This window comes from Caloenas nicobarica, chromosome 3 (assembly GCF_036013445.1).
Source record: "Caloenas nicobarica isolate bCalNic1 chromosome 3, bCalNic1.hap1, whole genome shotgun sequence".
Classification (NCBI taxonomy): Eukaryota; Metazoa; Chordata; class Aves; order Columbiformes; family Columbidae; genus Caloenas; species Caloenas nicobarica.
This window is the reverse complement of record NC_088247.1, coordinates 118,669,066-118,696,553: the sequence shown is the minus strand read 5'-3', so window position 1 is coordinate 118,696,553 and position 27,488 is coordinate 118,669,066. Positions and strand designations below refer to the sequence as shown.

At 36.6% G+C, this 27,488-nt stretch overlaps 1 protein-coding gene across 10 annotated transcripts in view; it reads right to left on the bottom strand.

Moving 5' to 3' along the window:
- The window catches only part of USP34 (ubiquitin specific peptidase 34), a 124,262-nt gene that overhangs the window by 13,420 nt on the left and 83,354 nt on the right, over positions 1-27,488 (bottom strand). For 5 of the 10 annotated variants that reach the window (XM_065630611.1, XM_065630616.1, XM_065630612.1 and 2 more), the window contains 27 exons: positions 26,758-26,941; positions 21,767-21,930; positions 20,699-20,764; positions 19,153-19,299; positions 19,008-19,064; positions 18,825-18,902; positions 18,002-18,096; positions 16,849-17,021; positions 16,099-16,252; positions 14,620-14,698; positions 13,100-13,153; positions 12,909-13,004; positions 11,329-11,393; positions 11,157-11,232; positions 11,010-11,057; positions 10,272-10,403; positions 8,969-9,049; positions 7,737-7,822; positions 6,754-6,922; positions 6,595-6,669; positions 5,882-6,033; positions 5,427-5,475; positions 5,220-5,324; positions 5,051-5,095; positions 4,201-4,305; positions 2,120-2,267; positions 519-1,153 (listed from right to left, as the gene is read on the bottom strand). In XM_065630611.1, coding sequence (XP_065486683.1) covers positions 519-1,153; positions 2,120-2,267; positions 4,201-4,305; positions 5,051-5,095; positions 5,220-5,324; positions 5,427-5,475; positions 5,882-6,033; positions 6,595-6,669; positions 6,754-6,922; positions 7,737-7,822; positions 8,969-9,049; positions 10,272-10,403; positions 11,010-11,057; positions 11,157-11,232; positions 11,329-11,393; positions 12,909-13,004; positions 13,100-13,153; positions 14,620-14,698; positions 16,099-16,252; positions 16,849-17,021; positions 18,002-18,096; positions 18,825-18,902; positions 19,008-19,064; positions 19,153-19,299; positions 20,699-20,764; positions 21,767-21,930; positions 26,758-26,941 — 3,318 coding nt within the window. The remainder of the gene's footprint in view (positions 1-518; positions 1,154-2,119; positions 2,268-4,200; positions 4,306-5,050; positions 5,096-5,219; positions 5,325-5,426; positions 5,476-5,881; positions 6,034-6,594; positions 6,670-6,753; positions 6,923-7,736; positions 7,823-8,968; positions 9,050-10,271; positions 10,404-11,009; positions 11,058-11,156; positions 11,233-11,328; positions 11,394-12,908; positions 13,005-13,099; positions 13,154-14,619; positions 14,699-16,098; positions 16,253-16,848; positions 17,022-18,001; positions 18,097-18,824; positions 18,903-19,007; positions 19,065-19,152; positions 19,300-20,698; positions 20,765-21,766; positions 21,931-26,757; positions 26,942-27,488) is intronic. The other 5 variants (XM_065630614.1, XM_065630617.1, XM_065630615.1 and 2 more) reach the window with 1 other exon arrangement.

The following is a 27,488-nucleotide window of genomic DNA, read 5'->3' as shown; positions in this document are numbered from 1 at the left end:
TCTGACATAGAAACTGTGGATATTTCTCAGCTATCTTGAATGCAGTTTTGCTTTTAGCCTTTACTATTTACTGGGCGGATTAGGACACAGATATTTGAGATCACCCTTCTGAACCTTAAATGGATGTTTTGATGCTTCCTAACAGCACAGCTCCTTGCCACATATATACACACACACACACACACACATATAAATGAATCCAAAATCCTGATCCACCTGACCAAACTTCCTGGCTTTCCTTAAGGAAACACTAAAGACAGTGGAGTAACTCAAGTCCCCAGCAAGACACACTGAGACCTCCGAGGGGAGATGCCCAGGGCAGTGGTGGAGTCACCATCCCTGGAGGGCTTTAAAAGACACAGAGATGAGGTTCTTAGGGACATGGGTTAGAGGTGGGCTTGGCGGTGTTGGGTTAACGTCTGGACTCGATCTTAAAGGTCTTTTCCATTAAAAGAGACATTCAGTAGGAGGGGAAACACGAACAATGAAACGGTATTTTTTGGTATCAATGTACTTACTCCTGGGTACTGACTGGCGTGTGGTGTGAGGTTCTTGAAGGCCCACTGGATGTTCTGGTGAGAAGCCAGCTGCCTGGTGAAGGCCGGGGACTGCTCGCAGCAGAGCCGCAGGATGCCGTAGTAGGCCGGCAGCATCCCGCGGTTGAAGAGCACCACGTCCTGATCGTCATGGTCTGCCAGGATGTAATTGAAGGCAATGTTTTTCGTCACCACGGGGTTCTGTACAATAAGGCGCACGTTCTCCGGACAGTCGACACAGACGTTGTACCAAAAAGAGAGCAAAGCCTGTTTGTTGTGGTTGGTGGCGATAGCCGGCTCAGAAAGTTTAGGCTGGAAAAGGTTCCATAAGTCCATGAAGTAAGTAGAAAACATGAGTTTCTCAGTTTTTGAGATCAAACAGTATGTCATGAAACTGAAGTATGGCACAAGTTTTGTAGTGCCGTGAACAGCAGCATCGACATACAGCTTAGCTCTGGAAAGAAGGCCAAGAAGGACATTGTAGACTTGGTGAAGAACTACTGTGGTGTCTGGGCTGAGAGGCAGATCGCGCGTGGGGATGTGCAAAGAGCGGGTCGATCGGAACATCTGACGGAAGGAATTGCTTGGAATAAGCGACACCAAGAGATAGGCTGCGGCTTCAAATAAAAACAAGTTTGTTACACTGTTGAAAGTGACACACAGGCTTAACAGTCATTTAATCACAAGTTAAATAACAGTGTGTGTTCCGTTTAAAGATTTCAAAGCATTTTACAGAATCTGGTATTAGTATATTCACACTGGAGAAAAATCAGAGTGGATAAGACCAGCACAAATACATAAAAAGTGGTGTTGAGATTTGCTTTCAGGCCTCTTCGCCCTGGATCCCTGTCTGCTGCTTGGTTCTAACACAACGCATCCCAACACAGAAACAAACCCAGATGACTAAATCACGTACTGTTTGATCAAGACATCATTATCTCTTCAGAGATGTTCACAACCAGAGTTCACTGCAAAGCTGCACCTCCAGTTGCCACACCTCCCTCAGCCATAGAAACTGTATGAAGGTTCAGTGTGGAATCTCTCGGATTACTGTGGAATCTCATTTATATAAAAATTTAGACACAGGAAAGGGTGCAAGTGTGTGTGACCTTGGCAATGACCTGGGCCAGCCTGGAGCTGGGGAGAAACAGGCGGCTTCTCCTTGATCCACAAGTTCAAAGGACTCAACTAACAAGGACTCTGTGATGAGTGAAAGAAGAACATGGTCTTCTCCTACCTACAGTACAACTATGTGATGGAAGCTACGGAGAACCTCTTGGGTTATTTCTGTTTCTTCTTTGGGTTTTCCTGGATCTTTTAGATTAACCACATAAGGTAAAGAACCTACTGATGTATCATTCAAGTTAGAAAATCAAAACACAGTTTTCATCAAAACCAGGTAGCATGTCTTGATGAGGCACCACAGTTGTACTAATATTTTAAAATACAGCAACCCTAAACCAGCTGGAAAAGGAAGAAAAGACAAGCACAAGAGCATGTATTTAATTTCTGACAGGAATACCCCCATGCACAGTAACTTCCTCCAGCAGAAGAACAATCTCCTTCCATTTAAATTAACTTACAAGTTCTCACTCTAGGATAGTTGTGTGCCAGAAGAAAACGTTCAACCCAGTTCTCCATATTTTGCAGCACCCAGCTGTGAGCCAGTTTGTTTCGAGGTGTTTGCACAGCCAGCCAGTCCAGGCACTGGGAGGGGTTGTACTCGATGACCTGGAAGAATAGCGGAAAAACCAAAAAGAATATGTTAACCTTGGTTCTATGCACTGATTGTATTAAAAACAAAACAAACCCACAACTAAAAATAGTTATTCAGACTTTCAAAATTGTTTTTCAAAATCACAGAGGGCTATCAAAGCACCTACAAGACTGAGGTGGCTCTGGCAGACAGTGAAAACCCTTATTAACATTTCCCTGGTTTGCGCTTCTGAATCTTGTTCAGAGCTTTGGGAAGTTCAATCTAAGTCCAGGAGGTCACTCTACAGATCTCTTCTGCATTTTTTGAGATACTTTGGAGTTGAAATGTTAAGGACTTCCAAAACGGAGCGATCTTTATAAACAAATATTTTTCTTTTTAATAGTTAACACAAAACTTTAACAGTGAATCAGTATTTTAATAGAAGTTACATCAAAAGAACATAATGGCATGCAAATATCTTCCTATAGCTTCATGCTGAGGGTAGCTATTACGTTTTTTATGAATATTCATTTTCAAGGAAAAAAATTCATCTAGTGCTTTCCCAAGGTAACAAAAAGCCTGCAGAGGTGGTTGTACCATCATCAAAGCCTAAAAGCTTGTAAGGAGAAAATGCAGCTTCCTGTGCCCTTCTGGTTCTGTGTAGTTAAAAATTTGTTGACACGTTATGAGGCCAATAAATGTAGTTTGCCCATTTGCTAGTTTTTAAAAACTGTCTTCTTTTTCCCTTGAGGTCCAGGTGCTGAGAAAGGGAAAAGGACTCTATGTAAGGAACCACAGGCAGTATCTGAACTGCTGACGCTGTTCCCAACTACCCTAATCCACCTGAAGAACACGAGCAGCTGACAGGACCAAAACTCTCCTTATAAAACTTTAAACTCCATTTAAAAATAAACACGCTAAGAACAATCTCCTCCTGTTTTTTAGAAATGACAAATTGATCTGTCAAGTTTCCTTTGCAATAGCTGGAGGGGAGCTCCAAGAAAGAGACTGTCATTGTTCACTGTCTTCATTGCTCAATCGCTTTTTAACGACTTCTAGAAACTGGAGCAGCTGCAAAAGTAGGTTCTACACTCTGAACCTGCCTGTCTGTGCATGAACCACTGGGCCTCTCATCCCTGTCGACACAGTTTAGATCTCTAGACCTGCGTGGGTAAGGTAAGGTTTGTGTTTTACCAGAGGTCTCAATTCTGCACAGAAAAAACCCTCTACAAAGCCCGCCCCAACTTTTTAAAGAGCGTTAAAGGGAATGAACGTTCAACAGCTTGTCCTCGGCAGTCATCGGGCGGGACACGCTGTTCTCAGACAGAAAAACAGACAGTAAATTGCGCTGGGAACTCAAAGAGCAGCTAGTTGGAGCGAAAGCTTCAATTCCCAATCTATTTCTCAGATCAAGAAATTTATCCCTGTGCCAACTTGGTTAAAAAGTCTCTCCTTGCTTTAGAAATGCAAGCAAGAATGGTGCTGCACCACAAAAATTACTCAATTTAGCACTATTTTATGGGTTAAAAATGTTCATAAGTATTTTACAAAAAACATCAAACCAACATTCAAAGAACGAGTACATAATGGACAAAAAACCCCACAAACTAACGATGGGACTTCAAAAATTTTATAGTTCTTGCAAAAGGAGAACTGAGAAAAATAAGTGGAATTTGCCTTGAAGAAGTGTTCTAGACTCTTATTATGAATCAATTAATTTCTCATTAAGCTGAAATTTTAAAGTTTAACTGAAATACCAGCTAACCAGAATGCCATTAAAATAACATCAGAAGAGCAGAACTTTGAAATGTCTGTTAGCTGTTGCTGTTTATTTGGAAGCGAAATGGTCATAAAGCAATCATGAATTGATGCAGCCAGGATGACAATGACACAAAAACCTCTTCGGAGACATAAAAGAATGAAGAAGAGAAACACAATTTAGGTTCTGTTTTCTCTGCCATGTTGTACCTCCCATATCCTCTGCAGGATGTAAGAAGCGAAGGGTGGCATTCCTGGAGGTCCACCAGCAAATTCCATTAGCATGGTCAGCAGTTTGAAAAAAGGATTGGCTGCCTGCAACGCATAAAAATAAAAACATCCATTTGGATCTATTTTATTTCCTCCACTATTTTTTTAGAGACTTTAGAAAAAACCCCAAACATTTGCACAAAAATATATTTCTATGAAATTCTCACATGAACGCTTATATTATTTTTAATTCCTTATTATTTAATCTGTAAATAATCCATATATATATATATATACACACACCTTAATTCTACTGTATCCATATGTGGATACAGTAGAATTAAGCCATTTTTTACAGCTAGTGCAAGGCAAGACGATCATACTAGAGAGGATCAGTTTAGTAGAAGTTTTTCATGTGGAATCCATTTCGAAGTCTCAGTAATTTTGTTATTACCAGGGCAGGAATTTATTCTGACTGAAAAACGTGTTTCCGTGCACAGAACTGCAAAATAGTGCCCCAAAACTTGAACAACCAGACAATAATTACAGATCTCCACTAATTCTAGCATACACGTTTCATTGTTACCATTTTAAAAAATTCATATAGATGGAGGATCCAGAAATAGGTTATTTGGCTTTGAATAAAAAATTAATCTTGAACTGCATACCAGATTTCTTGCTTTACAAAGCTTAATATACAGTGCAGCTAGACTTCATCCGATGTCACAAAAACTTCCACGGATCATCTTCCAAGCAAGATTTTTGCGTAGCCAAGGATTATTTAAGCAATTTTAAACAGAAAACTATTAATACAAATTATTTAATATACAGGTAGTATATGTTTACATACCTCAGGAGTCAACTTTGCTATAGATGTGAAAAGCATGGACACAATCTTAAAAACAAAACAAACAAAACTCACTTAGACTTGTGCTTATTCAGTTAAAATAGGAAAAAATCACCCCATTACACTTACTAGATAAGATTTTCAAGAAATAGCTACAGTGTCTGAAACTTACATGTTCTGCGAGTCGGTTATTGTACCGACACAGACTGAAGATGAGATTGCAAGTTTGCCTGATGTTGATACCATCACGGATATGTTGAAACAAAAAAGGAAAACCCTGCAAAAATGATAAGATATTAGTACACTGTCTACAATTACTGACGTGCACATACACGTGCACTTTTTTTGAGACCTACACAGCCATATTTAAATGAATTACCTTTCCTCCTGTTAATGCTGCCATGTCGTTTTGTGACAAAGTCAAATGCCTAAAATATAAAAAGCCTTTGTCATTTTACTTCAGAGATTATTAAGGTTAAGGAGAAATACAGGACTGAGAGGTAGTTTATATTCTTCAATATCACAATACACAAGAGAAAATAAAGGTATTGACATAAAACTGAAACAAAATAGTAAATATTTTGTACTTAGATGAAATAAAAAGAGAATTCAAATGTGGGCAACTGAATGTGCTCAAGGATTTATCCTGAGTCTTATCTGGTTAGTGACAAAACATTTATCTTTTAAATGGTTAGAAATACAATAGGCCCATATAGAAGCTCATTTATGCTGTTAAAAAAGCACACCAAAAAAACCCCCAAACCCATAAAATCTCTAATTCCTTTCTCAACTAGCTTAGATTGGAATTTACTTTGGTTTTTCAGAAGCTCTTGCCTTTCTGAGCGAGACTGCTCAACTAGAAGAGCAATCAGGGCAATCATCTTTTCAAGCGCAGCAGGCCTGTATTTTTCTTCTGCTAAAGACAGTATATCTTCCTCCTCTTCCTCTTCCTCCCCTTCTTCCTCAGAAAGCACTTCAACCTGTGGCTGACGGGAAAAAAAAAAAAAGATAACTTCAATGTGGACATTTTGAGCCTTAATTTCAAAGAGCCTGTGCGTAGTCTTGCATATATTCTGTCCTTTTATTGAAAATAACTTAATAAACTTGCGTGAATCAAAGCAGGTAAATATCTAATTACTTGACTTTCAGGTTGAAGCACTCATTTGGCATCAACTAAATTGTATCTACAAATGCGAAAGCTGGGCTGGTTGAAGTCACTACCTAGCCTGATATGGTGGTCTAGTTAATAAAAAAGCAAGTAAATTTAAAAGCTGAAGTTCAACAATAGGACTATGCAACCAATTGTTATCATTAATAGCATAAGAGCAACTTTAATTGGTTCTACGTAATATCTATTGCTGTACTGAACGGAAACAGCCAATTCGGCATATTTTAAAAATACTACAACTCGAACATTGAAAAAAAATTGTGTGAGTGAAGCACTTTAAATTTAACAGCTGAAAGACGGTTCGAGAGGCAGAGCACTAATAATCATATATGTAAAACGGGAAAGACGAGTTCTTGTTACGCAAGATATTTGAACTTACATTTTCAGGTCCTTTGGTTCCCATGTAGAAATGGACCATTGTAGATATGGCTTGCAGTGAAAGCAAGAACTGGCTCTGAAATTTGCAGAGATTCAATTACTTAAATATACATACGCGCATATACATAGCTAATTCCCACAACAACAAGGCTATACTCACCTCCTCTTCTCCCATTTTGGCAAATTCATAAAGAAAGGCGAAGTACTCCGTGAGATGTTTACTGTGAGGCTTCACACCGTGCTCCATAATGGACAAGAGCGTCTTCACAAAGCGCGTTACGCAGGAGCGGCTGCCGATGTCTTCCACAGGACCATCCATGTCATCCGAACTGAAAACAAAAGCCAATTTAGATATTTCACACAATACATGGGATGTAATCATTTTGAACCTGTCTAAAAAAAATAATTCAGAAAAAACGACAGTTTTCTACTCTGTCCTGCTATGATACTCAGCTCTCTTAACACTTTTACGCTGAGGATGCCTAGATACCAGTGGGGCTTAAAGTCAGGCAGCATTACAAACTCTGCCATTATTGCTCTGGAAAAAAGTTATTATCAGGATCACAAGCTTAACCCAAGAGATGAAAGAAAAAACACTTTCTTCTTCTTCTCCTCATTATGTATCAAAAAGAACAGATATTTTGTAATTGGAGACAGAGTGACAGTTTTCTTGATAATCAGCAAAACAAAACAGAATCCAATGTTTGTTTGTTTTTTCTACTCTGACAAAACCTGTTATGTAGTGATATGACACAAGACTAGACTCTCATCTCCAACCTCTTTTCCTGGATTACAAATTAAAATTTGCACCTATATGCCCCTGGATCCAATTTACAATCGGATTCTCAGGTATAAGTAGTGAGATTTATACTTGCAGCATATTACTGGCGGTGAAAAGAAAGACTATGCTGAAAATCTAGCGTATGGGAACAAATGTTTTAAACAATGTATCTTTAGACACCAGCTTTTCCAACCACAATAATATTTTTAAATAAATCAGAGCATTTTGGGTAGAATAATAAAGAACAATTAAAGCAGTACTGGTTTAGGTTTACAAGACCATTTTGAATAACTCATTAAACAAAAGCAGTTGCTGTAATGCACGGAATAAATAGCAGTTTTAGGTGTTTATTATTATTTTACCAGTCTTCCATTCCTGGCTGCAGATAAAGATGCGCGTGCACCGGCCTCAGTCTCTGTATCACGTGGATACACAAGCGCTGGAACATCTGCAAATGCACAAGCACATGAACTCCACGTGTTCTTTCTTTCGTATATATGTCAACAGGTATTTTCTGAGCAAAGAATATTCTGTCTCCAAGTGCTACCTCCAGGTCTTCTATGTGGCTCAATTAAAAACTGAGGTTGAGACACCCACGATCTCTTTATTAGGGTATTGACACATCATATTTTAACAAAAGAGTTGAACCTGGGTTTTATAAATGTCTTATGGAGGGACCCTAAACAGAGTTTTTAATACTGGTGTGCACCGTACCCTACTGAAACATGACTTATGACTGTCACTCACAACCATTTGTTCTCCTGTCTCTGTTTCCAGAAGTGCTTAGATATTTCTGGCAAACTTTTTTGCATCTGGCTATAAGAATTTATGTGAAAATTTTAAGGAAATTCCTTCTGGTCATTTTTAATTTATAAAACATTCATCAAGGATTAGAGCTTTGCCCGAGAGCTTGCATAGAGTCCTCCCATGAAATATATTCCTTTAATAATTGCCTGCATACAGAAACTGCATATGGTTCTACATAGAAATATTACTTCGATAATAGGAAAAGTTAAACCAATTGAAGGGTTCAGGTGAGATAAAGTAATTGCTCATGTTTTTACCTAAACGACTTGCAAAGAAGATATCAGTGAAACTATTAATAATGTTCGTATCTGTGAATATCCAAATGCTGCTAATGTAAGGTTTTTTCCGATTTTAAACATTTCCAGAAAAGGGTATTAAAAAACTTGTGGCATAACATTATAAAATTAAATCTATCTATAAAATCCAAAGGCAGAAGTTTAGAAATGAAGCTTTCCATTAGGAGTACTGAATGTATGTCATTTATTATTTTCTAATGTAAAGTGTTCACATTTGTAGAGATCATGTGGGAGCTGTAGAAACCTTAATTTCTATCTATTGTGACATAACTGTACAACTATGGCACTAGAGTAACACTGATTTTGTTTCAAACAACAATGATGCTCCCATGGCCAAATATTTTCTCTAAATCATATGCAAGAATGGAAAAGAATAAGATCATTAGAGGTATTAATGAAAACTTTCAGAATCATCGTATATGTTGAAATAGTCCATATGTATTCATGGGTCAAGTAGTCACTTGACTTAAAAAGGAACATTTTTTTCTTACCTGTCTCACAATCTGATTGGGACACTTTATTAGAATCTGCATTGGCCACCAATCATCATCAGCCATACGATCCAAAAACCACTGCAGAAGATACATACTGTGTTAGTTTTGTTCCAAACTTTTTCTAATCCAATCTTCTTTTTGCACGATATGTAAGTCTGAAGAGAAACTGATGTTACTAAGCGATGTTATTATGATGTTATTAAGCGATAAGCAAGTATTAATCCAAGGAAAATCTACATGTCTTCTGTGCATGAGAAGAAAGGAATAAAGATCAATAGCAGCAAACATCAACAATCATTTATATCCAGTATCTTCTTATCCCCGTGTTCTCCATGCCATTATTCAGTTATCTGGAAGGACACAGTTATCTTGAAAAGTGATGTCAACAGAATTTAAAAAACTGCTTAAGCATAAGCTGAATAATCTTGTAGAATAGGGAGAGGCTTAAACAAGAATGCAACTCTTGAATTAGATCCCGTTTGCGTTTTAACATGTGGAAAAGCTTTTCTGCCTCCTGAGAGAAAATGTGTACACTTAACCAGAGAATGATTAATTCAAAGTTAAGACTCAGCAAATAATACAGTTGAGTATTCTGACACAACAAAAGAGTTTAAACTAAATAATCCAAGTTGTTCTTTTATTTTAATTGTACCCGAGTGTTTTTTACTATATTAAATGTCTTCACTCATTTTAAGCATCTCAGGACTACACCATACTAACAAAACGGTATCACCCAAATACTGAATGTCACGTAAGAATTTAACATCCTAGAATCAATTTATAATAGGACAACAATTTGTACTGAATAAGGTCTAATGCAGGATACAGTATGGACTGGGGTCCTTGTACATCCAAACTATCACAGAAAGTCTATCACAACCTTTCTTGCAGTATCTCAAAAATTGTTTTCACCAACACCACAGTGAATTATTTGTCTATGGTTTCCCAGTTCCTCTCCACTTTATCCCAGACTCCCTTCACTCAGCGTCCTGAAAAATTTTATGTAAAAACCACATTCCTCCATTTTTAACTCCTTCTTCTTTCCCTTCTGCGATTTCATTTAAAACACCTCTTAATTACACAAATCCCTATGTAGTAAATGAAGAGGTTGTGACACTGTGTGTCTTCTCTTCTAGTGACAACACGATTTTGGCCTGTGGTCTCACCACAGGCTTCTGAAAATACAAATCAAGTCATTCCCCAGAATCTGCAGTATTCAGAGAGAATGAAATTCAGCTCATAGTGCACAAATATGCCAAATACAGTACTTCATAGTCCAAAATATTCCAGGGATACGAACCTCCAGGAAAGTTAAACAATATATAGAAAGTTGGTTTGTACTTTGCTGAGTTCCTAAGTCACTTACTTCACAAGCTGCCTGACTGTTATTAAACTGTTTTGTTAACAGTTCAATCCACTGAAGCATTGTAGGCTGTAAAAAGAAATACAGAAAAAACTATAATTTAAAATAATAAAGTGCAACTTACAATTTTCTAAATGGTCAGTTAGAACACTGAATCTTAAGATTATAGTTACAAACACGAAATGCTGTATAAACTAGTAATATGTTGCACCTACACAAAACCAGCAGTGCATGCGTTGAAACTAGTGCAAGTAGTACCCACGCATTTGGAGTAATTGTTCCATTACCCTTAATTACACATTCTAATTAACGCCAGACAATCTAGAATTAGTTGCATTATGCCACCACAGATGAGAAAGAAGTAAAAACTGACAGAGAATAAAGATAGTTCAGGCAGAACAGAACTTTCTTGTTCATGTTAGTATTTGCAACTTAAAAATTCATGAGCACAACTGTTGCTCAGTGGTAAACAATCCCCTCTACACCTGACTTTAGCAAGTGCTTGTTAACATCCAAACCATCCAGGAACATTCGAATGAAAAGAAAACATTCACTTTGTATCATCTGTGGTACTTATTACACTCAAAATCACACTTTTAAAATGAAAAAGCACAGACATACTTTTCACTCTATTCATGCAGCTACTTAATGAGAATTTACAAGTAAATGGAATACCTTTTCCTTTGAATGAATAAATGTCTCTAGTACAAAGGATGTGCTTAACTGGAAAAAAAAATGCACCATTAATTAGAGAATGCCTGAATTAAAAGTGTAAGCAAGGTAAAACTTAAAATAAGCATGGTATCCTTTTGAAGTATTTACCTTTGCTGTCATCAGGGAAACCGCTTTGGGATCTGGTAGCGTGCTTGGGATGCTACTACACAACTGCCACATAAACCTAGAGTCAGTAATTTTATTTGTTAATTAAAATAAATAATGAAAATCTGCAAGAAGAAAAGAAGCATTAATATTACATTTTTTAAGAAAAACTTACCCAAAATATGTATGTTCAAAAATGTTCTTGTCTTGAAGAAACTGCATGTTATCATGCCATATCCACTGAAGAAAAAATGCTACCATCAGATACAAGAAAGCAGTTTACTTCACTACATAAGCATGATTTTAAGAATATTTAAACGCATGCCGTGGCTATGAAAACAAAATCTTTTCTTATGAAAACATACTTCTGGGAACATTTTCTTTACTTTAAAGGATTGGCTTAAAGTTGTTTTGTTCATACTACAGCGAATATTAGTTTTGCCTGCCATATGACTGCAGAACAGAGCTCAGAATCTTCTCGTCTTCCTCTGATCTCATTTTTACAACTTAATTACTCACAGCTGGTCCAACACATTAAAAAAGAACCACAGATTAAGACCACATTTTGATGTCTGTGATAATGTAGTAGCTTAAAAAACCAAAACTCTCTAAACACAGAGTTTCCCTAATTGTGATGTTAGACTTGCCAGCAGGCGAGCACGGGATGTCTAAAGGTTGAAGTTCTGACCTAACGAGCTCTGCAAACTTTTGATAAATTCTTAGAGAGTGAGATTTGACTCTCTATCGATAACCAGGAAAGGATTTCATGCCAGGTTCTCGTTCCTCTCTCCAAAATGATGTTTGCGACCAATTCTGTTCATAGCATTTTTCACATAAAAATAGTTTAAAGGTTTAACTCTGATAAAAACTCTTATTATTTTTAAGACTGAGAAGGATAAAAAGCATGGTCTGATTTGCTGGCTAGGGATAAAGAGTCTTTCTACGTTAAGAACCTAACAGGTGACAGACGCTAAAGCGGTACTTCTGGTCAGAGAAGGGAAACTGGCTTTTCAGGCGATCCAAAGGAGAAGAACGCCTTCCAGATCCCATATCGGGGATATATCCTAGTGAAACACTCCGCTCCTGTGCGCTGCCTTTTCCAATTCCTCAGACCATACATGGCTTAAATAGTATCTTTATATAAACAGTCAGGTACCCAAAGAGCAGCCCTCATCCCCGGGGAGACGAGGGAGATGTAGCTGCTACTGGTTTTTGTTTCCTCTACCCCATTTACTAACACGTGGGTTACTCTGTGACTATAGGGATCCTTTTCTGACTGATGCTCCCCATCATAAGCACAAATAGTCACAATCTTATGCTGCTTTCACTTACAATTTCACAACCCACTAGCAAAAATGCAAACAAACAGCTGGAACTATCCTCTTATTCTGTCCTTCCTCAAAGCAATAAGCTGTTGAGGATGAAAAGGATGGTGGTTCATGAGAATATTTCCTATAATATTGCAACTGTTCACAAACAAACAGTGCCCTACCATTTTTTACAAATATGAAGCAGAATGATTCAGATATCTGAATTAAAAATACAGGACAGAATGAGGAAAACATCTGAAATTTATATACAGTGCAAATCTTAATTTACTTCCTATCAAAAAACATTCTTCTGACAGCTAAATGAAAGGATTGTCATCTTATTGATTTAATTTTTTTTTGCTTTCCTATGTTTATTCTGATTCCTGATTTGTTTAGGATTTTCTACAATATCTTAAAATTGGTGTTAAAACAAATCAACTTGTACCTCCAGCAATTCTGATGAAACATCAAATTTGTAGTCTCTGCCATTTTCCTCCTCCGGTTCCATCCGTTTATAAAACAGCATGTAAGCACTGTGTGTCTTTAAGAAAAAAACATCTGTATAATTTTTGCTTTGAGAGATAAATCATGAAAGTAGAAAAATCATCATATAACAAGTGTTTGGAAGAGAAATACCTTTTCAAAGGAGAAGTCCATAAATTTATCAGTAACAGAGTCATAAGTTTTTGTCTGCCAAAAAGAAAGTGAAACCATTAATTACAAGCTTTTCTAATGGCCACGTTATTGTCAGTTTAAGATAAATGCACAAGTAAACTATTTCATGACATTTGCACAGAGGCCGCTGACAACTCATTTCTTGCTCAAGTCGTTGTCTTTTTTTTCTTCTACAATGGCCTATTCTGGTTTTTCGAAGTTGCTATGCAACATCATGAACTATATCTCATGCAATTTCCTGTCTCATCCATCTCATTGACACCTTTTTAGGCACCTAAAGGTATTTTATCCATTTGCCAAAGAAAAGAATTTTTTGTTTTATTTCCACATATTCTCTTTATCAGACAAGAGGATTTTTCTTATTCACAGGACTGTTTTAGTAAGACGCTGTATTATTAATAATGTGTTTTATATAATGATTTATAATTATAAAAAATTATAAATTCAAGCATAAACTGAGAACATTGGAGTGTCATTCAACAGTTATTTGTATTAACACTGTGCAAAAATGTTCAGGCTGATGTCAAATGGCAGTGGGCTGCACTACTGAAAGCAAACAAATGTCAACTTAAGAAATCTTATCTTCTTACAATATAAGGAACAAGCAAAACTATTTAAGCCTGCAGACCCATTAGCTTGAAAATCCCTTATTAATATCAGAGCTCGAAGTTTCCTGCTCAACAAGAGCACAGTTGGACACAGACCTGACAGGTTTTTAGTTCAGTTCTGTCTCCAGTGACAAAGGATTTGACTGTCAGAGGTTCATAGACCAGAATCTGGAAATTTCCAACACAAGGCACAAAGATCAAAAACCCCAGTTTTTCCAAAGCTTGAAGTAGTTATTCCTCCAGGCAAAAGCCTAAGCAAACAGCCATCCAAGCGAAGGATTCCTAAATTAGTTGCATACTCACTTTTTTAGAAGTAAATAAATAATAAGATGATAAAAAGCAGATATAGTGAAGAAATCTCTCTTCTTTGGAGGGAGACTTCACTAATTTATTTTGATTCATTAGTAATACCTCCGCTATACTTCTGACACGTCTTGTAAAACCACGTAAGAATATCTGGGTTCATATTCACAAATTAAATAATATGATAGTTGGCATAGAAGAAATTAAGACCCTTCTCCTTTATCATCTTAACTTCTACATGAAGCGTAGAACAACGACTCTATTTATAAAAACTTGCATCACCTGCTTGCACAGTCTCACTTTGCCAACTCTTTCATCCCTCAAAAGCAAGGGGAGAACCTTTGAAGATGTCGACAGTGGAAGAACATCTATTACATGAACATAAGAAAGTATCACCTGCACAACGAAGGTGTCCAAAGATTAATAAAACCCAGCTAACACTTCTAACCGTTTCATACGCGTTCACAACAGGTGGCAGAGCAAAGGTGAACGCTCTGGAATCCTTCATCAAAGTCTTCAGAACAAATATGGTAATGGTTGAACGTGACAAAAATAAAAGTCATAACTTACAGTCATTTCTCCACCAAAACATTCTGAAGCAAGCTGGGCAGAATCAAACGGTTTTACTTCAGCATCATTGAAAAGATACCTGTAAAAGAGTCAGCTTTTGAAACAACTGCTCTTTGTCTCTAAGGGCAAATAGAGCATAACAAGCACTTAATACGGTTCTTCAGGTTTAAGTATTCCTATTAATTTCTAATGTCGTCTTTGAATCACAGGTAACTAAACACTGATCCTAGAAGCGACTTCCTTTCAGTAGGAGCAGGCAGTCAGTGTTTCAACAGTTCTTGCCTTTTCTTTGTATCAAGAGACACATTATTTTCCTCATTCTTCCAGCCTGACTCAGGCACAGATCAGCTTTTAACACAGCCAAGAAGATTTGCCTTTTCTTTTTCAATCTCAGCGAAATGGAAATCAAAATTAAAAAGAGGAAAGTCATTCCATATAACAGTAGAAGTGAAACTGGAAAGAAGCAGAGAAGATGGTCGGTACACTGTTACAGATCCCCTTTGGAGCAGGGGCTGCGTCATGAGTGTGAACTGTTGTAAAAATGCTCCAGCTCGCTATTGCAGAGAACTGGAACAGAGGAAATCTTGTCTGAGAATTGGAGATACGACATCCAGGGACAACCGGCATAGACTGTTCCCTGCTTTCTTCTGTTACCTTGCAAGACCCCCTTTTCCATCCTCATGTCTCATCCCCTTCCCAGGCTACTTTTCCCAACTTTTCCTTCCTCTTCACATCATAAAAAAAAAGAAAAAAAAAAGTGCATGGCATTTATGCATCCATCTATCGATTACTTATATAAGAAGATCCTGTCTCTTTTTTAATCTTTGAAACGAAGGAATAGAAAAATAAATGCTGTCAAATATGCCAGTATGTCACTGTAAATTACACCTAGGAGAAGCTGGCTAATAGGGAGAGATAACCAGCAAGACAAACTTAAAAATCGAACGTGAAAACAATTCCACACATAAAAAGCACAATAAAAGCAGATTTAGATAACCTAGGTATTGTAACACCCATTTGTGCCATACAGGGTGCCATACAGTTTAAAGTGAAGAAAAATTCCAATTGTCGTTTCACTGAAAATGGACAAAATGAAAAGGACTGAATTCCACAATCGTAACTACAGCTGCATGCTCGTCAAAGGTAACCACCAGGTTTTATGAAGGACAATCTATTAAATCTTACTGTCCATATCTACAGATAAAATGGTGTTATTGATGCCAAGAACCAAGCGCTGGCTATAAGATGGGGCTGGCACAACATTCTGCTGCTGCCCGTGGCCAAGGTGCCCCACAACTATTACAGCTGCAACAAACCCGAATGCTAATAAATGATATTCTTACACCTATCAAATTCCAACATCTGGTGCTTTTGAACGGAACCTACAGCACATATCTCCTATACAACTGCATCTGAGAGTCAACAAATTTTAGTTCTTTAAACATAAGGAATTATAAAGTTTTGTTCTGTTTGACTCACCATTTGTTGTTTTTGTAAGCGTGGGGATTGACTATATCTCTGATAAAACTGTAGTAATGGCCACCATCCGCTGTTCCTGTGTGAACCGTCACTCCTATCAGATCGTATTCGTAACTTTCAGTTTCCTTCAAATATTCACCATCTTCCTTAAATCCTGAAATAATTCATTACAAGATTTAATCAGTTATTTCCTAAACATGTGAACTTCAATACTACGCATTTCCCATAGTTGCACTTTTTTGTTTCTTTTCCACGCTCCACAATGACAACAGCCAGAAACTCCATACTCAGAACAAGCAGCACAGATTCCAACTCTTGGGAAACTGTTACAGCCTTTTTTTGCGAAGTATCACTACTGAAGAGATCAGGACTAATAACTAAGCTATTCCGAGTTAGCGAAGTGTTATTTATGATGGCAGTTCATCAGCCATTTGCTGAAGTTCAACTAGTACCCTGAAAAAGTCAAAACAGGCCAGTGACAAACTGTAGATAACTATTTGTAATTTCTCTCATACTTTAAAAACGAATTTAAGAATAATTCCAATTGAACAGTACACGAAAACAAAACTAAATGGCCCGTTTTCTCATATCAAATAAAACGTGAGTTTGGGAATATAGGTTGATTAAAACTTATGTTTGATTTTGTTTTCTTACAAAGAAAACCACTAATTGTTTGGATATGTAACGTATAGAGAAGTGGTACACAGGCGAAAGAGACAAAGCCTGTTGCATTCATTTTATGAGACATACCTTCTTTTCTGTCATTTTTTCCCATAAGGAAATCTTCAGTGTAAGGTGTCATATCCAAACGCAAAGGGAATGAAAAATGCGTATTGACTTTCTCCTTCATCATGGTTACCATATTAAATGTATATCTCATTGTGTTGAAGCTTAAGATACGAGGTAGTTTCTTAAAACACGCCCTGCAGGATTAGAAATAATAATGAGTTTAAAAAGCTTAGTAGGGAGAATTGTATTTTCAAAGATCTTAAATACATTTATTTCAAACATAAAACTGGAAATCTGTTGTGAAGTCATGTGAACGTAAAATTCAGTTATCACCATGCCCTGGAGCAGGGCAGTCTAACTGGCAGCAGAAAGGTCAAATTTAGCTTGTTGAACAATTCCATTTACTCCATCATTGTGCCTTGGAAGAAACATCAAATTTACTCGTATGGCAGTTTTCTAGAATGGTATCGTAAAATGAGTCCTGAAGGAATTTAACAATGAAAATCCCCTCAATTAGGTGGAGTTACTGTCTTGTAACTGACAAGTTTCAATGCAGAACATATATTAAATCTCACAATCTTCACAATAATGATTTTCAAGTAGGTTACTCTTTCACCCATGTCATTTTAGTAGCTACAAAAACAACCATGGGGTTTTTCATCTCTAAAAAATAAATCTGTTAGTTGCAATATAAAGACAATATAAAGCTTTCTCTTTATTAGCAGACTTTTAAAAAATGGCAAATTTTTAAAACTATCAATTTGCATTAAGAAATTTGGCTTATGTATGAAACCTAAGCAATCATCCTGCATAATGAATAACACAAATACTGAACAACCTCTGAAAGAATTTGATGTTTTAAAAACGGAAGAAGTCACAGATTTCATAAGGTACTGATTTATACAAATTTCTTTTTAGTGACACTAAAAAAAGGTCACCAACATTTTACCATCTAGGTGATCTTTTGCTAAGATACCTTACATTCTTTCTTTTGGAAATGTGATTTCTTAGTTATGTGCTCATTTGCACTGGGACCACATCTTCAGAAGCCCACACAGTAGCGAACTGAACGAAACCACATTCCTATTCCAACTAATGGACTGCTCTTATTCCAAGAGTAAATTCAGTAATTTACTAAAAAGAAACACTAAGAATGCGTATTTCTTCATCATACCTTTTTTCAGCCCGCACTTTCTTTCCACAATGAGAACATGTATACATGTTGTCACCTTCCAAGGTATCTTTAATAGTTACTTCATCAAGAGATTCCTACATATAATAAAAAAAAAATGCTTACATTTATCTTAGATATTTAGATCTCATGCTTGCATGGCCTGCTTTACATACCCTTCTCTTTCAATCTTACAGTAAGTTTAATTAACATTTCCATAAGTTATGAAAGTAAAGGTGGTCTAAGTCACCAAAAAGTTTGCAAAAAGAGCATGCACCTGAACTAAGAGAAGAATTTGACAGGATAATCAGTTCCCAACCCAAACACAAAATTAAGGAACCAATTCAGAATAATGGCACTCGATATTCCAAGCTGTCGCAAAGAATTCAAGTGCTTTAAATTCAAATTCCAAGTGTGGGGATTAATAGTTGTTTAAAAAAACCTCTAAATCCTAGAATTATCTTAATTTTAAATTAACTTAAAAAGCATTAGTACATGTATATATCAAATCTGTTGATATTTACAATTGTCTCATATAAAACGTGGCCATAGAACTTTCAAAACACGGAAGGAAAAAAGTGATTAGTGACTGTAACAGAGTCTTTAGTCAATTCCAAACGACACCAGCTGATAGCACATGGCATTGAAAAGATCAAACGATTTAACCAAATCATCTAGCAATGTCAACCTGGAAATACACCAAAGCTAGAGTACAGATTCAGAAAGCACCAACACATTCAGCAGCGTATGGCGCAGCCTCTTACACTTGACTGCACTCATTTAGAATTGTGATCAATGCTGCACATCTCAGCCTGGCATTACTTACATAAATATTCTTCATATCTGCCACCTGGCATCTTACTGTATAGAACTCTTCAGCAGTCTGACTTACATGCTCGCAGTCCTAAATCACAGCGACGAAAGAGAAAAGCAATGAAATAACTGGTTTTGAGAACTTAAAAAGAATATAAAAATCTTGAAAAGATAAGGACAGGCAAATAATACTCACCAAAGAAACAACATTGTTTGTGATTACACCTCCAAACAAACTTTTCACTGTATTTTTCTGTGAATGAATTAATAAATTCTGTCAAGAAAATTGGAGCAAATCCATAAGTTTTCAAGCTCTCTGTTGCTGCCCCTTAATAACTCACCAGTTCTGGAGACATTTCTTCTATTTTTGTTATTAGGTCAGTGAAGAATTCAGTCATATCCTTCTGCTCTCCAGTGTTCAGTGGCTGTTTATCCATGGTATAGGTTTTACAGAAAGGCCTTGGATTGTATGCCTTACATTCACTTTCCTTTAGGTAAAAAAAAAAAATATCAAGCAAAAGAAATCCACACAAAACCTTATCTTTTTAACTCAAACTGATATATTGAACATATATATACAAAGGACATACTGTTACATACACTATCTCCATATGCCTATTAGGCAACAGAGCTTAAATGCTTCTCATGAAACGTAAAGCGTTTTTTAACTAACATCATTACTATGACATTCATTATTAAAACATAATTAGTAAAAAATTACTAAACAGCATTTAATAAAGACTTAATAAAATGAATCATTAAAAGAACTTGGCTGGAGACATGACACATCCAGTCTCTGTGTATCTGGTCAGGTACAAAACATAAGGAATATCAGCCTGTGTTTATGTATTTCTGGACATTACTAACTTAAACCTTGACAAATACTTAATTCCCGTTCAGATTTCTCAATGGCATAAAACTGTTCTAGTTCTCAGCTGTGTTCAGAGACAAGGATTCGCAGTATAAAGCAGTTCTTTAGGATACATCCCCCATTGCACCGCCCTGCACACTGGGAATGCAGAATTTATTTCCAGAAGAAGGAACTTTGTTCTTGTGAACAACGATATACACGCTGTTTTCTTTCAAGGATATTTGGCAAGACAGCGCTTCCTGTAAATATTACCTTTTTAAAATAAAGTATTCTTTGAGGTTTTAATAATAGTAAATCTTCATATGATTTTATATTCGATATTATTTTATGCTTATCTAAATACCTTTTTTTTCCTATGATTCATGGCAGGCAATATATGCCTAAATTCCTTCCCTTGATTTGTTTTCAAAGTGGTTAGGAATTTATTTCAAAAAAGCCAGCACCAATAACAAAAACGCACAGCTCTCCTCAGGTTTTTTTTTTCATTACTTCAGAAATGTTTCACTATTTTTACAACAGCGAACACCTGGGACCTGCCTCACTTTTGTTTGGTTCTGGAATTTCAAAATTTTTCATTACTTTTTAATCCTTTATTTCAATAGTTTAACCTTTAAAATATTGGAGCAATGAAAATGCAATGAAAATAATATATTTTATTTTATTGTCAGGGAAACCGTGGCAAACAAATTCAGTGAACAATCACTAAAGTTTGAGAATTGGTGCTTGCTCATTAGGCTTGGTGCCCAATATTAAACCCGATGTTAGATTAGGATTTACACTGATTTAGGCTGCCTCGTCACAAAACTATTATGCCAGCATTTGCTTAACCGATTTGCTGAATAACGGCTTTCAAGTGGGTAAAAACTATTTCAGTTAAGACACTAATTTAAAAACATAGACACAATGGACTTAAGCTGCCAAGAATTTAGATAAAGAATAATAATTTTTCTTGCCTTCAACCCCCGCCCCCTCCAAAAAAATAGGATACTTAATAAAATATCCTCTTTTGCACCTACCATTAAGTACGTAAACATTTTCTGGAGTTCTAGTAGAGTGGTCTTGTGTTTCATATCTTCTGAATACTAAAAGAAATTAATAAAAGACGACTTTATCTTTTTGCTTATAACTTTCCAAAAACAGCCCTTAAAAAGATGAAATGATATTTTTAAATAAAAACCCACTTTATTATCAACAATTAAGAAAAATGATTGTGTAAAATACAGTACACTAACACTTATACACTACCTACTCATTTTTTTTGCTTGTCAACATTAATCCTAAACCACAAAGTAAATCTATTTACTAAAAATTTACTGCAGGTTGGAGCTTTTGGGAAAGTATTACAAAAGACTGTAGTAATTTTGGGGTAATTTTCTTCACTTCACAGATGTTGCAGTAGCTCTGATCAACCCTCTCTATAATGCATTTCATGTGCAGACCAGTAGCTTCCCTCTTTTATTTTCCGTTTTTATTTATAAATGGCTATTTCTAGATGAAGTTAAAGTGACGACTACCAGTAACTGAATGATAACAAAAAATGATGAGGTCACTGCCCATTAGGGTGTTTCACACATTATATATGCCCTGGTGATGTCAAGGACCAAAACAAAGCTTTCTCTTTTACAATAAATACCTAGAAGCAACATTATAATATTTCTGGAAGTTAACCAATATTTAATAATTTACAGGGCTTGCTGTACTTCTAGTAGCATGAGATACATGCTTTTCCATAAAAATTCAAGAAGAATGACATTTATTGTAACAAAATGACAAATTATGAGTTACAAAAACACACAACATCAAAGCAAACTTGAATAAATATAGCTGATAGCAACAGAAAGATGAGTTTGAAAACATGTTTTATTAGAATGCCACCTTAAGAACCTCCTGCGTTACGAATACATGTGTTTTTAAAAAATCTCAACTTCAGACATCAGCAAAAGAATCCAACCAAATAAAAAGCAAACTAAAGCCCTGAAGAAACAATCTTTATCAAGACATAAATCCTAAATGTAGGTCTCTAATTTATCAGCATTTGCACTTCTACCCAAATCCACAGAAGGAACAGAAGACCCAAAGCACACCTTTGCAGTAAAGATCGCTTGTCTGGCCTCCGGTATCATGTACAGCTGCTGAATAGTGGATGCCAAGTAACATGTTGCTCCAAGATTAGTTAAACCCACAAATCTACATTCAGCACGAACATCATCATGTGGCCAATAATCCCATTTGTAAGGTGCATGGGAGGCTGGAAAAAATAAGAGAGAATTCAAAGTACAATTTACAAAGACATAAATACAATTCAAAGCTTTATGCTTACATTAATAAAATACATCCTGTTTATGCATTCTACATTTAGAGGCAGGAGCCAGACTGTATCAGATCTTTAAGAAAACGCATTATAAGGACCTGAGGAAAATCACTTGATACACGCCATTCATGCCAAACACTTTCTTACACTTGTTCTAGCGGTACTATTACATGTAGTAACCATCTTCTAGCCTCTACCATTAAACTGAAGTTTGGTAAAACAATCTATTCATCAAGAACACCTATAAATTCTAAACATGGGCTGCCATGCATTTTTAATGCATAAGAAAGGGTATTTTTATAATACGAGCCAACCACAGTTCTCTCACAACACTTGCACTGCCTAAACCACTGAGAACATACTTACAACTGAGAAAACACAGCACTTACAAGCTCCCAAATGTACACCAGTCATTCCCCCAGCACAAAAATGACTCCTAATTTCTCCTACCCATTGCTATGCAGCCCTATGTCAGACTGAAACCCACAGACTCAAGTTGGGGAGCCTTCCCTTCACATAAACCCCACAGATCTGGTGTCAGAAATAACCACACATAAAGCGAGACCCTTCTTCTCAGAATTGTTTCTGAATAACATCTACTATAACGGATGCCAGGCTAGCAAAAGATCTTTGGAACAGTTCAAGAGATGGATGGATTCTTATCAGAGATAAGACACTAACGTGCAGTGAAATAAAGTAGTTGGCTATACAGAAACTTTAATAAACTCAGGAATATTATTTATAGGGAGAGAAAGAATGTTTTTTTTAATTGCACTTCAAAGCCATGTATACCAAAGACATCTGCAGGGGTAAGGGAGAAGTGAATTGCCTAGAGAATCAGATTGAAAAGACATTTTATTTTCCTGTAAGTTTTCTGCTCCTCTCTATTTCACACCAGATGTAGCAATCTATTTCTTACTCAACATGGCACTAGACAAGCCAGGCAAGTCTGACAGACTCTTCTTAATAAGTCTTGTCCTGGTATGGCTGCCAAGAAACAGGAAGAATGGGAAAGTTCTCCTCATCTGCCAGTCAAGAAGATGGTAACTGGATTAGACAACCCATTTGTAAGTGATTAGTACTGGTTCTAGACACTGACAGGCTTCTCCTTCCAGCATCCCACGCAGGAGAATGCAATGGGGAATTAATCATTTGAGCTGCAGAGGCAACTAGACGACACAAGCACTAAATTACAGAGGAACCAATCCAGTGTCCAAAGACATTCACCGCAGCCTATCTTCCTTGGTATGCGAGAAGTTTGACGCAAAAACTTGTAATGCACTGAGCTTTGCTATTCATCCCCCAGGACAGCTTTCTCCAAAAAGGTGCGGTGTCCTACAAATAATTCAGCACCTCTATTGAAGTATATGTTCAGATATATAGGGAAAAAAAAAGGCAAAAAAGTAGTCCGGATTTAAAAACCTACGTGGGCTCAAGATTTAAATTTTAAATCTTTAATTATTTTGTCGAAGATTAAAGGCTCATTAAGTATTCTTCTCAATTCATACTACCAGCTATAAATTCAGGAAACTATTTGGCATCCTCTAAACAGATCCTCACATCTTCAGAGACCAGACCCACAAGATGCTGGGTTGCACAACAAATAATTGTTGTAATCTTCGGTTTGGCATTGGCATCAAAACAACTATGAGCCCTGCAGCTTCAAGTAGGAAGGAAAGAGCTTTAATTCTTCTGTTTCAACAAATCTCAGTAGCGTGACCTGATGTTACCTGGTTACACTGGGCTGATCGGCCAGTTGAAACAAAGCTCTCCTCCATGTTTAACCTCCTAAAGGGAATAATTAGCACGGCAGAATAATAGAAAATGCCTTCCCTTAACTGAAATCCTTAAATTGCAACATCTTAATTCACCCCTTCTGATGTAAGGACGCAGCATCTATCACTCTGCGTATAGCTCATCAAGTTGTAATTATAAAGAAATCAGATGACTTCTTTATACTTCATGACAAGAGTTGGGAGTTATCTTCCTTCTACTTCAATCTGACAAAGGGCTTTCAGAAATTTGACAAAGAATTTCTCAGGAAGATCCTGTTTTCTCCACCCTGGGATTTTTAAGAGACTATCCTCATTTGCATAATAAAAGCTTTCCTTCTTCCATATGGATCTGAACTAGAAAGGTAAATTTGAACCTCATTTATGTCTATCTTCTTTATTCTTCACTGTCATTACAGAAATCAGCCTTTTCTCAGAAAGAGATAAGGAAACTTGTAACCAAATTTGCAATATTCACATTCTCTTTTAAGCAAAATAAACCTCATTTTTTTCCTCATCAAATGACCGTGCATTTCTCTATATTCCACCTTCTGATCATGCTTCTGCTCCAAACGTAACATCAGATGCTATCTTAAACTTCCCAGACAGCAAAGCAGGTGGTCTTGTTTCCCTCCTTTGAACCGAATATCTTTATTAGTCTCGGTCTTTAAAGAAAGCAAAACTTCAAACCACCGCAAGAAATTTTCCGAACAATCCCCTCTTCAGTAAGATCAGAATCTGCATTAATTCTTAGCCCTCCCTGTTGAGAAAAGTCAGCTCAGCGGTTCATTTCCTATGGTATCAATTGCTGAAAACGCAGGAAAGCAGCCCTGTGTCTGCAATTAAAACCACTGGATCTGTGAAGCAGAAAAAAAAAGCACGCAAGTCATTCTCCTATCCATCAGTGAAGGGAGCTACGGCACTGGAAAATTTAAAGAAAAATGCTGCTGCAGTTAAAACTTTACTACAACTACTTTACATTAGTCACACTAGTGTAAGTCTGAAGAACAGTATACAGTTGCACATTTCAGTATGACTCACAGAATAGAGTCTTAGTAATATAATTTTTAATTAGAACTTTTTTTTGGTCCCATTATCCTCTAATAAGATGTTTTCCACTCGAAAATGTTACTTTATTTTGCTGCATTAAATTAAAGCCATTTCTTAAGAGTGTCCTGGCTTCGATTAGTTAGGAGCATGAGAAAAAAATGGTAGAAGAGCAGAGGTGAGACTAGAGGACAAGAACTGTACTAGTGGGCAGGATCAAAAATTTCTCCAACGTCCCACAAAGCTAAAATATTAAAACCAAAGACAGGATGGAAATTGGTAATATTTTCCTTAACGTTTCTCTGAAGAAGACCGGAGAGACAGGCCTAAGACTAAGATTTTTAAAGACTAATAAGATTATAGAGACAAGCAAAGTGGAAAAATCCAGTTTTAAGCATCTTTGGATCACATCAATGGAATAACAAGACTTTAAACAACTGAGATATCAGAAGTCCTGTGTCAGTTGCTCATCAGGAAGAGATAATGGCATCCTGCCAGTTGTAATAAAATTAACATTCATGAAACTGAGATATACTGAATATGGAGCAAGAGCACAGACCAGATGGCTCTGGAGAATTGGGAAGGAACAAACGATCTAGGGAAGAGTATTTGGAAGAAAGTAACGACTGTGGTAAATGTTACAGAAAACTTCAGCATTTAGGAATTACTGGCATTTGGAGTGAGAAAAATACTAACTGTAGAAAATGAACAATTGCACCTGGAGAGATACAGACAACCTCAGCAGTAGAAGCTGCACTTAGAACAAAGAGAAATATCTCATATTTTCATAAAATATATTCTTCATAATATTCTCCCTGAACACTGGAGACTTTGGAGGCTTTTTAGAAGGGCCCAGGCATATAAGTACAGAGCACAAAACATTATAACAATCAGATTTCTCTTTTGCTTCCTGAATTGTAAGGCGCTAAATCAATTCCATGTATTACAATAAATTACAGATCCTCGGGTTACAGGAATTTAAACTGGGCACGTGAAAGGAAATCTATCAAGCTAAAAATGCATAATGAGAATTTGCAAATCAAAGATAAAATATTAACTAACTTCAAATTTTGGTAATTTACACATTATACGTAGGAATTGTTTTTCCAAAACACAGGAAGCGTGAAAGCCATGAGGCGTAACAGAATTCTATTAGCACTGTATGCAGGAATCTGGTATAGGTTGAAGTGAAATACAAAGATACTAGAGACTTTGAAAACATGACAGTGCTGTTAATAGCCAATACATCTATGGTACCCCGGCGTGGTTTATATACTTTGGTTTATGTATAAACATACCACACTTCTTCAGGTGAAAGGGAAAACAGAAATTAATATGCAGCACAAGCCAACAAATCATGGAAAATCCACTCTAACAATGTTCTCTATGTGTCAGTGTCATTTAGCAGGACCACATACTTTAAATAACCCATATTTAAGAACAGATGATCTGAAAATTACGCATAGGATTAAATCCACTCATTTGCTAGGTGAGCAAAAGATGCCTATATCTGCTCTGTGACACTGCCACAAGTGATGGTGGATAAGAAGCAGAGCTACAAGGTTGAATTTTTAAGAGCAGTGTTAGTGGTAACAAGATCTTACTTCATCACTACTTTTGGAAACCAGGACTATTTCGTTTAAATCTAAAAATATCCTGTGTCACCGTTGTATTTCCCTGTTTCTGCCTATGCACTCTTAACAGATCACTGGTTTTAGTATGTCATTAAATGCAGACACTTGAGAGAGTCATTAAATGCAGGTGTATTTCAGGAGGAAATGGAAATTCTGTGATTTCAGTACTGTTCACAGTGGTGCTACTCTCCTGTTTTCTGTACTGATCTTTATAAATATGAAGTTCCAAACAAAATCGAAATTAACAGAAAATGCAGTGGACTAGTTTTCCACAAAATACTCAAAAGCTATAGATGAATAAAGGTTCTTACACTGCATATGTTGTGCCATGACCCAGTTGTGGAGCAGCCTGTAGTTTTCCACGGACCCCTTGACCATTTCTACCAACAAGTCATAAGCAGCAGCCCTCGAAGAATGTGACTTGCACTTCGGCTGTTGTCTGTCTTTCAAACTTGGCAGCAAGAACAGAAGATTGAAGATGTCTCTCAGAAACTCCTGTAAAATAGTTCAATCGGCACATTCAGCAGTTTGAACACAATCTTAAAAGACAACAGTCATTTATTAACAATCTCCCAGAAACTTTCGAGACCTCTATCATTTGTAGAACTTTCTAACTTTTATAAATTCTGAATTACCAATTTCAACAACTTCCTTTATAATACATAAAATCCACTGTCAACACATTAAAGCCTGAAGAGAAACATGTCCACTGAAAAAGAACGACAAACTATGCTTGATTCATGATTGATAATTTAATTTGACAAACCACACGTGGTTTTAGCAACTTTAAGATTAGTTTATCCTTGTGATAGACAGCACATAACCGTAATCACTCTCCCAGTTTGAGTCTTATGAATCACTAATTAACCACAAAATATGCACTAAATTATGTTCCATGTGTACTGTGAGTTTATTTTTGTATTGTTTCTTGTTTGGAATAGTAACTGAACTATGAAAGGCACCAAGTATAGCTGTACCAAGTCAGGTTGCCTTTGGATGACAAACACCCATAACACACCGTTATTTATTTTTACCGTCCCAG